This window comes from Lycorma delicatula, chromosome 12 (assembly GCF_047948215.1).
Source record: "Lycorma delicatula isolate Av1 chromosome 12, ASM4794821v1, whole genome shotgun sequence".
NCBI lineage: Eukaryota > Metazoa > Arthropoda > Insecta > Hemiptera > Fulgoridae > Lycorma > Lycorma delicatula.
The window spans coordinates 49569510-49583793 of NC_134466.1; the positions used below are offsets into that span (position 1 = coordinate 49569510).

The 14284-nt window shown below is 27.3% G+C and overlaps 1 protein-coding gene across 1 annotated transcript in view; it reads left to right on the top strand.

Annotated features, from left to right (window-relative positions):
• The window catches only part of LOC142332894 (dual specificity protein phosphatase Mpk3-like), a 144149-nt gene extending 132713 nt beyond the window's left edge, over positions 1-11436 (top strand). Inside the window, exons 4-5 of the mRNA XM_075379586.1 lie at positions 4037-4166; positions 10441-11436. Of these exons, the coding sequence (XP_075235701.1) occupies positions 4037-4166; positions 10441-10853 (543 nt within the window). The 3' untranslated portion in view covers positions 10854-11436. The remainder of the gene's footprint in view (positions 1-4036; positions 4167-10440) is intronic.
• The last annotated feature ends 2848 nt before the right edge of the window (positions 11437-14284 follow it).

A 14284-nucleotide genomic window follows, 5' to 3' on the forward strand; every position in this document is an offset into this window, starting at 1 on the left:
ATGTAAGGGGATCCTCATGTCTTTCTGTGAGAAAATTATAATTCTGTAAACCACATTTTATATTTTAACAAAAGAAATTACCCGCAACAGTTTTCTAGTGCACTTTGTTTTTTTCCCCACAAGCATTATTGTTAATTATTATGTAAATATTTAATAAAATTGTACTTTTCCTTAGTTTTCTTGCAGTTTTTGAAAAATAAATTTATAAAGTTTACAGGTTAACAGCAAATTAGTAAGAATAAACCACCATGAATATTTTATTTTATTTTGAACTGAAAGTAATTTAGTTTCAGTTCTGTTGGTAAAAAAACGTGAATGATATAGTACTAATTAATTCTCTTTAATACTTTTAACTAAGGCACTCTTTGTCACATAAATATAAATTAAATTACATTATTATAAATCTAAACATTAAATTTCATTTATTTCACTTCTATTAAAACAAGAGATGTCATTGTTGGAAAATATTTATTCGACTTTGCAAACCAAATAACAAACAATAGTCTAAACACATTTGTGTTGTATACAAAAAGTATCTGTTCATATTTACTCATGTTATCATAGAATGTATTTGTAAACTAAAAAGATAAACAGTTTTATGCAAATTTATAGAAATAAAATGTTCAAATTTGCTTAAATGTTTAGCTAATTCATTTTGTATTATAGAGATTTTCAATGATGCCATTTCTGTTATTTTCTGAAATAATATATTTTAAATTTAATTGTAATGTAATATTTAACACGAAGCGGTCAGTAAATCTACTGATGGAAAAACATGTATGGAGAACTGTGTTTGGTTCATATTAATGCAAATTTAATTTTATTTTTGAGAATGTATTCACAGACTATTTTGTTATTTTGACTATTCTGCTGGATTGTAAAACAGGAAATGCTTGCTGCCATCCATCATGATGAGCTTTTTAAGGTGCAGTTCAATAGATTTTGTGATTAAACTGCACTTTTCTTTCAGAAAGGTGTGTTCAGAAATTGATTGGTTGAAATTGTTAAAGTGGATTACAAAAATTGGACTGAGGTTATTGTTACTTTTCTTTGAATTGTTAATAATAACACTAGTCTACAAAAAAAACTTTTTCACGAATCAGGAATTGTACATAGTGATTTTTTAGATACAGTCTATTTACTTTACTAATGAATGGATAACCACTGTAAAATCAATGTTTAAAAACTATATCATTTATGTGTATATAATTTGTTTAAATCAACTAAATTTTTATTTATTTAAACATAGATAAATTAAAATACATTAATATAATTTTAAAAGTTCATATCATTGGAATTGACTTAATTTTAATTTTTAAAATATGTTGGTAAATGTTTTTGCTTGTTTGATTAGTTTCTCTAAACAAAAATCAACAATAGTCACTCATTTTAGGATGCCATCTTCCTTGATACTAATCCTCCATTGTCAGAATATCCTGATGGAAACGCTCTCCTTGCTCATTGCTGACAGAACCCAGATTTTCAAGAAAAAAGTCTACGTGGGAGTGCAGAAAATTAATTTTTAATGATATCCTACATCCTAAACGTTTGTAGCTTTCTTACAGCATATTAACAAAAAAAAAACAACATACTTTACATCCCCTTTTCTTGCCTAAAAAACCACAAACAACATCTTTTAAGGACTTCCATGCAGGCAGTTCAGATTTGTTAACTTTATCATCAAAAGTTGAGTCCTTAAGCAGTTTCTTGATTTGCGGATCGATAAATGTACCCTTCTTGGGCTTACCATCACTCTATTTAGGAAAACTTATTTTTAAATGATTAAGTCGTGGTCCATCTTTGTCAAGTGCATAAAATTTTTCATGGAAAAAAAAGTTTTATGTGAAATGGTAGTAGTATGATTTTACCACTCTCAATTAATGATAAATGATTTACATTTTTTCACCAACCACAAAGGTCTGCCGCAGTGGCTAGTTCTTTACTTGAAAATGACTTCCATGTCAGTTGACATAAAAGCTCAAAAAAGTTCAAAACTCGGATATCTGCAGGAAAGGTGATGATGATATTCTGTGATATGGAAGGATCACTTCTGGTTTAGTCACCCTTAAAGGTCAAAACAGTGACAATTATTGTTAGCTACTGCATTTACTGAAGCAAAAAATCAAATCCAAAAGACATGGTAAACTTTCTAAAAGCATGATTTTGCTTCAGGATGACGCTCAACCTTATACAGTAAAAAAAACAGTCCTTTGCCTTCAAGATCTCGGGTTTGAGCTGCTGGACCACCCTCCATATAGTCCTTTTATTATCCTTTTGACCCATTAAAAGAAATGCAAGGTAATCATTATCAATTAATGAAGAGCCCATAGAAGCGGTGAAAATTTTTCTGCCGTCCAGACCGAAAACTTTCTTCCAGGAAGGAATTCAAAAGCTCATTAAAATATGGACTAAGTGCGTAGAAGTAGGAGAGGATTATGTTAAAAATAATGTATGTATCATTTATGTAAGTACAAAGAAATATATTGATTTTTTGAATTTCACTTTTTGAGTTGCCCTCATATATATATATATATTGTAATAAAATGGCAAACAGAAAGGAAATGAAGCAAGACAGGGTCTTGATGAATGTTTTTGTTTATTTATAACTGAATTAGCTCCTTAAGTTTTCCCAACACCTGGGACATTCTGTCTATTACAAATGACAGGAATATGGGATGAAGATAATTATTAAGAAAACAGAAATTAATAAGGATAGAAGACATAAACTGATGAATGCGTATATAAAAGAAAGTAGAATCAGATGAGTAAAGCAGTACAGGTTTAGCTACCATGTTAATAACATTTTTCTAATACAACAAATTAATAATAATAAAAATGACACAAATGAAAGAAACAGTTATTATTATGTAGTAAAATGGATTTAAGAGTTGAAGAAATATCTTGTAAAGTGTTATGTTTAGAATGTACATCTTTGGGGACGTAGCTTTAATTCACACCTTATGATTTGATAAGAAATACAGATAATGATTGGTTGGTATTTACAGTCTAATCATTTACCAGTTCGTTTGACAGTTGTGATTGGTTCGAAATAGTTACTTTCTGATTCGTCAGTCGTATTCGTTCTTGAGATTGTTTAGGAAAATTCGGTATTCTGATTCGTTAGTTGTCGTTTTAATCTTTGGTGACAATGTAATCTGCGATATGAAAGGATGATTGTGTATTGTCATTAATTTTTTTTTTTACTGCGTTTACTGTGGGTGGATTTGAATCGTGTTTAGTTTATATTTCTTTTTTTTTAGCAATTTACAACACTATTATAAGGCAAAACGTAAATAATTCTTCACCCAATTGATCTGTATTTGGTCTGTATTGATCTGTAATTAAATGTTAGTTAGTGGATTCCTTTATTACAATTTTTTACTTATTTCTACATTAGCCTTGCAATTAACAAAATTTATATAAGAACTGTTACTATTGTACGCCCGTATTTTTACGGTTACCCGTTAAAATCAATTTCATCTCAAAAGGAAAATGATATAACTTGTGAAACGTCACTTATCTGGAAATTTTAAGTGGATTCAGTATCAATGTGTAAAAATATTACATAGATTATATTACATAGCTTATTAGTTATACAGACTTTTGATTAATTATTTTGCAGTAGATCATAAACATAAAACGAATGTTATATTGTAACATTATATTCTCGGATTATAGAAAAGAGAAATTGCCAGTGTTAATAAGGAGATTAGGAAATTCTGTAATATTAGATTTTGATATTTTACGTTAAATTTTCCAGCGAAAAAATTTAACATTAAACATTTATTTACTACAGTTCAGTCAATTTTCTTACAAAATATACATTATAATTTCCTATAAGCCACTGGAAAACGTAAACTAATACAGTATATAGTATTTGTGGACTGGTTTCATAGTTTAACAGCTCATGTTAAAATTTATTTAAACACTTTTATTTTTAAAAAAATGAAACGTTCTTATTTATATATTAATTTTTATGGATGTTTTAATATAATTTGTAATTTTATTTATTTAATCTTTCTTATTTTGCTTACAGTATATACTGAATGTAACACCAGATCTGCCAAATGTATTTGAAGGTACAATCAAGTATATGAATATTCCAATTACTGATCATTGGAGTCAAAATCTAGCCAGCTTCTTCCCAAAGGCCATAGAATTTATTGGTAAGTTAAAAAAAACTTTGATATTGTTTTTCTTTTTTAATCTTCATGATGTGCTTTTTGTATAACATTTATATAAAGATTAAATAAAAAAAAAATTAGTGTTCTTTTCTGTAATTTAAAATAATCTTCCTATACAATTCTATGAATTTAATGATTGTTGTCTATAGGCATTGATGAGACTTGAATAATGAAGTGTGAATTGTTTTTTAAAAGTATCTATCCGTTAATAAATAATTCCATATATTTAATATATATTTTTATTATGTTTGGACTTAAAAAATATAATCGTATAAATTATTTGCTTTGAACATAGGTTTTCAACCCACAAGCTGCATGCAGTTTGTTTAAAAAATATTTGTAATTAAAAAAAGTTAGTTATAAAAAATATGTTTTATTTTATTTTATTAAATACTTGAATATTTATAAATATAAAATAATTAAAATATAAAACATTGAATATCAATCTTTCACTTTATTTAATTTCATTCATTATTTGTAGTTTGTAATAAATAAATTGTAACTGTAAACACCAAAAAACTGAATCTGGTGAATATATGACGGTTTAAGAATTTCTTAAGCTGTATGGGTGTTCCTCAGTTTTCTTCTAAAATAAAACTTTTAACAGCTCAACTTTTATAGTGAAGTAAAAAATATAACTGTTAATTTTTAAATTCTTACACAAGAAAGGATTGAAATACAATCGTATAAAAACAACTTTAATAATTCAAAAGTAGTATATACTGAGATATAGGCCTGTCATCATAAATTGCTGTATATTAAATTAAAATGTTTTTACTGGATTTCAGCCTTCAAGTAAGTACAGGTTAAAAATATTAGCCTAAGGGTAAAAAAAAAGATTTGAAACATCCCTGGCTGGCTTAGGGTTTATTAAGCATTGAAATCATTAATTTAATTAATTATAAAAATTGATTTACCTTCTTTTACATCTACTAATTAGGTTTTTTTTTAATTTATATTTCTTCAGGTCATGATTAGTGTTATTGGCAACTTTTGTAAAGTTTTTATTTATTTTGTAAATTATATTGTATTAATAAATTATTGCTTATTAAATAAGATATTTTTAAAGGAAGATTTATACCATTGATAGAATTATATGGAGTAACACCTTTTAAGGATGGTGGATAAACTAAACTTCTTAATGGTAAACCATTTTATTTCATTCATGTTTACTTCATAGCATTTTTATTTAATCAAATGCTGTTTTATATTCATTTCATTCTCTCTTGCTTTTTAATATCGTGTGAATTGGTTATCAACAGGTTGTTCTTTCTGTATTAGTATAGAATCAATATCTGAAATGTTTAATAGTGGGGGATAAATATAAAGCTGAATGTTTTGCAATATCATTAAACATTTACCCGTTAGAAAATCAGTGTTATTTATATTGAATTCAGTGATCCTTGCCGTAATTTTCATGGGAATCCCATTCCAGTTTTTCAGTTTCTCATGTATATCCATTTTATTTTTTCATGAATTTTTTTTCATTAACTATACGATTCGATGGAATTTTTTTCACTTCTTTCTATTCTGTTTTGTTTTTTTTTAATCCAGAAATATTAATTATATCCTTCCTTGAATTTCCATTTTTTATTATTATTTTTACTGTCTGTTGCTGCTGCTGCTGCACATCAACAGAGCCAGTAAAACCAGTAATAAAGGGAAACTTAGCAATTAGCTAAAATTTTGAGTAGCAAGGTTTTTGCAATCATCAACATTTCAAGACCACCTTAACCAAAAAATATTTTAAAAAGTTATAAAAATTGAAAAATTAACTACCTCGGTTTTCAAAAGTGACTCAAAAAATTTAATTTTATTGAACATTGATGTCATTAAATTCTGGACAAAGGAGGAGGATGTAGTTTTAGCCATTTGTAATTTTTACCTTTTTTCATTGGTCATAAAAATTGAGTTTTAGTTTGATGAAACTATTAAGTAATTTAAAATTCCAAAGTTTTAAGTCAATTAGATGTAGGGGTGGATATGCAACATAATTTGTAAACAGTTTTTGCTTCATCTCAAAAACTTGTTGACCAAAAAAATTGAATTTGATTATTTATATATATAAATATATACTTTCTGAAAATTCAGGTAGTTCATCAACGTACTGACCACTGTGCCAATTAACCTCAAATATTAACAGCAAAGTAACCACCAAATACAGTAACATAAAACTAATCGGGTCGAATTTTGGTCGACCCTTGCGGGATCCCGCATCATTAGTCAGTACAAAATTGTACAATTACATCAAACAAAAACTTAAAAATTTAGAAAACATAAACCCCCAACAACCGCAAAATCTGAGCAGTGAGTTGTATTGTTCAAGTTTTTGTGTCGATTGATGATGCAGGATTCTGTGAAGGTTGACGTTTGGTATTGGTTTTTTAGGTTTTATGTTACGTCTTTGGTGGTTATTTGATATAAATATATATATATATATATATGTCTCCAGCTTAAGCCTTATTTCTGACCCAATAAGAGAAGAGGTGTCACAGTATACATATTTTTTTTTTGGTAAACTAATTTTTTTTTAATCCTTGTTGAGTAATATTCAATTGATAAGAATCAGGCCGACTTATTGAAGTAAATAATTACTGTGATAAATATACTTGGAAATCCTAAAAAAACAAGGGTAAAATCCCAAGCTTAAAATAACAACTTCTTTAAACTTTAATTTTCAATATTGAAAATTCAGTTATATCTAGTAATTAATGTTGGAACTTCTTTTGAATGGGGCTGTGAGACCCAACATAAGATTATTATTTTTTTAATTTCTGATAATTTATCTACTGTTTAAATTAGGACTGTTAAAAATGTTATATGAAGTAGCTATCAACTAAGGGAGACCCAAATTTTTTTACCAAAAATTTTAATATTTTTAGCAATTTTACTGTAAATTCAGTATAATTTTCATAATGTGATTTTGGTGACTTGATTTACCAAGAAAGGAATCATTTTTTTCCACGAGAATGCTTATTTGTATATTATACAATCAATACTAAAAATTTCCAAATTTTAATTTGCAGGTTTTAATTCATCTCTTAGATTAATTCTGATTGAAGGGAGTTCAGACCTCATGCGACAGATTGTTTCTTTTATTTGCTTCCTCCTTGCAAAGAATTAAGTTTCACAGCAATGATATACAAAGCAATTATAAAAATGTAAACAAACATTCAGAATAAGCTTTTCTATCCATAGACTTTTCTTATCCATAGAAAAGTCTTCTTTTTTCTTCCGCAAACAAGAATCTATTTTTTGATATTTGAAATTCTTTGTTAACTAGAAGCAAACACATTGTTTATTGACAAAAGGGATGTATTAATATATTGCTTTACACTACTTCTTTCATTCTTTCTTACCGGTGTGACACATTTAAAGCAGTTTAGACTCAAGAGATACTAGTATTTCTTATTAGTCTGTATTGCTTTCTGTATTAATGTTGATGTTTATGCTCCCTCAGAGCAGAGTGAAGATGTCACTTGTAGAGCTGAACGTCATATTTTGGTGAGCTTGACATAACTGTTGAGTTCAGTATGTTTGACCCATTGAAGAAGGTAACAGAAAACAACCACTTAACTCATTATTTTTCTTTAATAAGCCTTTCATGTTTGTTATTTTGAGAATGGCTGTACCATTGTTTTGGGAATGACTTGTTTTTAATTTTAAGTAATATTTTGATTGTAAAAAAATCTTCACTGTTCAATATTTTTTTTATTCTGAATCCTGTAAGAAAAATCTGAATGAAAAGAAAAAAAATATTTTATATTTTAAAATAAATTGAATGTTATAGAACATTTTTTTTTTTAAAGGTAAATTTTTTTTTCAAAAGAGGCAAATTTGGTTTATTTATTTTATTCATTTTTTTTTGTAAATTTGTACGTGGGTTGTGTTGTTTTTTGTTCATGACTCAAATAAGTAAGTGGGTGGAAATATTTCCTCTTGACAAACAAAGTATTCTCTGTATATAATTTGTTATTATAAAACTTGGCCATATAATAATAAATTGTGTGTTGGTGGAACTAGGGCAGGAATTGTTTTTTGTTGGTGTGTATAAGTGAGTGAGTGAAAGAGTAGAGAGATATTACCCCCACTATTCAGCATTGCACATTTGGTGTTATGGTATTGATCAAATGGGGTTGGCGGCAGTTGGTTGAGTCGAAGGTGGATTGTTTTCGCCTCTCCGTCACTTTTACCCTATAATCTCTCTCTCTTCTCTCGACATCCACTTGTTCCTTCTACCCTTCTACATTTCCCCACCCCTTCTCTCCACACTATCGTGGATTTACTTTCATGAATGTGCCTGATGTGCATGTTTAGTTACTGTGCTACCTTCTGTACTACTATTCATCTAGATAATGTTATCCTTTCATTATCAATGAAACCACCCACACTGTGCATGCTATTAACCATTCTATAAAAATTTGTTAATGTCCCTCCCTTTCATTAATCATTTGGCCTTTACTGTAGATCTGTGACATACAAACACATTTATTTTATAATAATTACAACCTAAATACTCAACGAAATAATTATGAGATTATCTTGAACAATAGAAATAGTTTTTTATTTATTCATTCATTTATGTCTGACTAGTATAATAATAATTATAATAATAATAATAGTAATAATACAAATTTATTTATTATATTACTAATAAACATTTTTATCATTGATTATTATTTAGAAATTTCCTTTTTCATTTAAAAATAAATTTATTGCTCTTATTTTTGCTTCTGTCTTATAAATTGTTTGATTATATAATTGTGTTTTTGAGGGTATAATCTCATCATTAGGTTTAAATTGGTGTTACTTTTATTAAATTAATTATAAATTAAAGAATAAATTACTTATACTTCTAGCAGATTAATAATGCTTCTATGCCACCTTAGTTTTCAATTCCTTTATTTTCTGTGTTCCATTTTTAGTTTTTAGATTTCTTTTTTTCATTGCTTCTGTTTTGTCCTTTCATCAGCAATTAAGGCATCTGATTTTCCTCCTTCATTCAGGTATCCATTTCAGAATCTTGTAACCAACTATGCTGTTCGTGTGGCTAAAACATTTCTTTGCCTTTGCTGGACGTCATCCATAATATTTCCACCCATTTATACTATCTCATGTTATAGCATTTCTAATTCTTTTCTTTCTAGTCTTTATTACACTTCTTTTGAGAACACACATTTCTTTAGTTCAAATAGTTTGTTTATTACATGGCTTTTTTATCATCCTTTTGTAAATCCCTTCTTACTTTCTTAATCCACCAAATAGAATTTTAGGATCTAACAACTCTTCATTATTCTGTTCTTATTGTTATGGCACTTTCTTTCCTTATTAAATAGTAGTGCAAAATAACTAGCTTTATTTTACCTGGTACTACCTCCTGTCCTAATTATAAGCTATTTACTGTTCTCAGCCCTACATTAAGGTATTCATATGTGTTCTCTTATGAAGCTTTCACTGTAGCTAATCATCATCCAAGATGATCTAGTCATTAGCAAAGTACTTCATAAAATGCACACTCATTTTCTAAGTTTACTATTATTTCTACACTTCTGATACCATTTTTTTCTAGAAAACATAAACTTTAAATTCGTAATCGTTATGTTCCTTAACTTGGATTTTTTTAAATGTTTGTATTCCTTAGTGAACGTTTAACACTGCCATAAGTCTTAGATGACAACTGCAGTGCCACATGGGCAAGACTGTATTACTTTGTCTTGCATATAGTGATTCCATCCTGTTTGTGATTGATAATTTTAGACTGCAGTACTCAATACTATACAAAGTATATCTGCTTACTAGTTGATCAGTTTTATAAATTTATCTCCTAGTAATATGTTAATCTCATTGTCACAGTCTAAATATTGTACCTTTTCTTTAATTATTAAAGATTTTTTATAAAAGTTTAATTCTTATGTTAATGTGTTATTCATATACATAAGATGTTTTAATTTAAGTGTTTCCGAGTATTTAATTTTCAACATAGATAAGAACGAATAACTTTATTTCTGGATTGATTTAGTTAAGCTTAAAACTAATTCCATGTGGCATATTGTTAGCCAGTATTTTCTTTATGAATATTATAACTTAATTAAAATATAATGAACAATTCCTAGCTTTGTTGATATTTTTCTGATATTATAATTATTTTTAATACTTGTAAATATCTCATTATTGAAATAAAGGTTGTCATTCGTTTAACTGTTCTAATATTTATATTATTGTTTATCTGTAATTAATATTAACGATGTTTTTTCAGATGAAGCGAGGAGTCAAGATAAAGGCGTTTTGGTCCACTGTTTGGCAGGAGTATCACGTTCCGTCACAATCACTGTAGCATATTTAATGGCGAAACATTCGTTATCGTTAAACGATGCATTTTGTCTCGTACGTGCTCGTAAATCAAATATAGCACCGAATTTCCATTTTATGGAACAGCTACATAGTTTCGAACAGGAATTACGTATGACATCATTATCCGATCGTAAACAGCCGTCTTTATTGTCTTGTGAAGTATGTGGTTCACCAAAATCGGACACGACCGACTCTTGTATTAAGTGTACATCTTCCAGTTCGACCTCTGCTACATTCCTTAGTCCACTCAGTATTGTCGGCCAATCACCAGATTCTGGTATTGAATTCGATAGATGGATGCCAGCACCGGGTGAATGAGATTCATCCAAAGGAGGAACTTCGGACTCCTCCAGGTATAAATTCTGACTTGTTTGTTTGTCATCCTGTTTAAAAAAAAAATATTGTTAAAATAGCAAAGGATGATTAAACAAAAATAAAGAAGAAGAATCGAGCCAGAAAATTAGCATGATTTAAGTTGATGGACCAAATTTTTTATTGAATTTGGTCGGTCAGTAACAGTCGTGCCAATATGTCTTCTCTATCTATTGTTATAGAGTGTTTTTATGTAATACCTGTATAACTTAAAATGCGCCATCTCTTTTTAATTGTTTGTCTCTAATAATTATAATAATAATTATTATTTTGTTATAAGTAGTAATTAGTTACTAGAATTTAAAATGATGACATGCCCTTTAATCGGGAGAAGAAATAAAAGTTATCTATATCTTACACTACTGTCACTATCTGACAGTAAATCAATGCTTTACTAATGACATATTGGAGAGCGTGTTTGTATGGTTGCGTATTGTGGGTTGTGCGCGCATGTATGTGTGTGTGTGTGTGTGTGTGTGTGTGTGTGTGTGTGTGTGTGTGTGTGTGTGTATGTGTAGATAAATTGTTTTACATATACCTCATAATTATAATAGTACATTTAATTAATTAAATCATTATAATAATAAATAAATATTAATGTTATAACTTACAGTAGTAATAATATAACAATAAATTCTCTTATTGTGTAAATTATTTTTTTATAACAGTTATACTTTTTTTGAGATATTTTCTGTACAATTTATTTATAGGGTTATATTATTTCATATTGCAGGAAATTTGAGTGTATAACTTTTAAATATTTTTTTAAATCGCTTTAAAAGAGTTCTGTTGCCATAAATATATTTCTAGCAGAATTCAGTTTGTAGTATTTGATTGTGGTCATTTTATTATTTGAGTCACCGGTCGTTAAACTGGTTTGATTTTTTGTCTCTATTCCTTTTTGTTTTGTGGTAATTTTTCAGCCAGCAGAATTATTACGCTCTACATTTCAGTTATCTGTTCTGTTTTATATATTCCAATGTTTGTCTTCCGTTTCAGTTTTTATCTTCTACATGAACATTTGTTATCAGTTTACCTAAGGTAGTATATTATAATACATGGCCAACCAATCTAGTTTGCCTTCTAAACAAATGCTTGCCATTAATTTACCTTCTGTCCATGTTGAGTCTTATTTTAATTAAAAATTTTATCAGGTCATTTAATTTAATTTTCATCACCACATTTTAAAGGTCTCCATATTTGTCGTTCTTGTTTTTCCCGTTGACTACAAAGGACTGTTTTTTTGTCTTCAATCATTTGATTAGTTTGATGCAGCTCTCCAAGATTCCCTATTTAGTGCCAGTCGTTTCATTTTGGTATACCCCTTCTACATCCTATATCCCTAACAAAATTTGTTTTATATATTCCAAACGTTGCTTGCCTGCACAATTTTTCCCTTCTACCTGTCCCTCCAGTATCAAAGCGACTATTCTAGGATGCCTTAAGATGTGGCTTATTAGTCTGTCTCTTCTTTTAGCTATATTTTTTTAAATGTTTCTTACAAAGGACTACTCTCGTATTTGAAGAATAACCTTCTGATTTTTTTGATCTAGAGTTTATATTAGTAGACGTACAAATGAAAATTCAAAGTTTTTGTCACAATCTGCTTATCATTTCTACCATAGTTTCTTGATCTTATGTAATGGCATAACAAAATTTTGCAACGTTATATTTCCTTAATATTCAATTCATCGTTATCTTATTTATTTTTTAAGTGAATTTCTTTCCTACCATTGTATTTCCATTCCATTTAATATTTTTTTAAATTTATTTTTGATCTCTGTCAGAACTACACTGTCATTGATGAATCTTAATATTTTTATTTTACCTTCACAGATAGTTATTCCAATCTTTTCAAACTTTCTTTATAATTACTGTTCTTTTTCTTTTATATACAAATTAAAAAATAACACAGACAGATTAAGTTTTTGTCTCCTTTTCGAATTAGATTTAATATATTCCAATTCTTCATCTATTTTTTTTTACCTGTTATTTTATTCTTTTACAAATTGTGTATAATTTTATTTTTCACATATTTTAATCCATCCTTAAAATGATTTTAAAAATATTACGTTCCATTAGCATTATAAAGTTTGTTCTTGAAATTTAGAATGAATAGTTTAGTGTTCTGTAAATAAATTACAGTTGTTAATTTAAATTTTAATGGTCCTTAATACTATATGTCTGGTAATAATTAGTAATTAGTTTTTTTAATAATATTTTATTTTATTAAGTTTTTTGTTTTCTTTTCAATTTTAATGGTTGGATCGACTAATAAATGCCAAAAATAAGTAGTGAAATTATATCGAATGTTTTTTTTTAATTTCGGTGATCTATAGTAACATGTTTAATAAATATGGCTTGATGGCATTTTATCTTTCATTGATACCTTTCAAATTCCATTATTCTCTTAATTCCTAGACATTCCAAAATGTTATAGAACCATTACATTTTAATGGAATACAGTTTGCTGTTGTATGCAATACCTAAAAATGTAGTTTTTATTAAAAAGATTTTTTGTTATGCTTAAATTTAACCACATTTACGATTAAAGTTGACTATATTTTGTTATTTTGATCAACAAATTAATTATAGCAGTTTTTTTTTTTCAATGTGCAACATACTACTTATATGATTGTAATGGTTATTCTTTTTTCAGTATATATGATTACTTCCTTTTATAAATACGGAGATATTTATTTATTAAATGTTTATTAATTATATTATTAAATTTTTGTGATTATATATGTAAATTAAATGTTACAACATTTTATTAAACATGAATTTTCTTCCAGTTTGTTAAAAATTATTAATAACTAATTTTTAAAGATTAATTTTGTGTAAGAAAAAAACTATTTCAGATACTGTCATAAAAAAAGAAATTTAATCAAATCTCATATTCTTGCTTTGTAATTGTAAATATATATACTTATATAGAATTGAGAATGATTCAAATCTATTACCTTTTACAGATTATATATACAAGTTGTTTAGTCTTAAGTTATATGTTGATTGTACCGTACATATGTATATCTAGTTATAGATTGTAAATATTTATAATATAAATTGCTGTTATTTATTCCTTTTGTTAAGAGTGTATTATGATAATGCATTTGTTATCATTAGGGATTTAAAATTATTTTATTTATTAATTTTTTTTTGATACAGTATTCTTGAATCTGTGATGAATGATAAATATTTTACTTCCATTATATTTTTTAACCAATTATATAGTTTTTACATGTAAGTTAATTCCAAAAGTTGTTTTGAAATTTGTTTTATGAATTAAAGTTTACTATGTATGAATCCCTTATTTTATTTATTTATGTTTTTTTTTAATTTTGTTATGGTTGTATTTTATGCAATTGAAAAAGAAA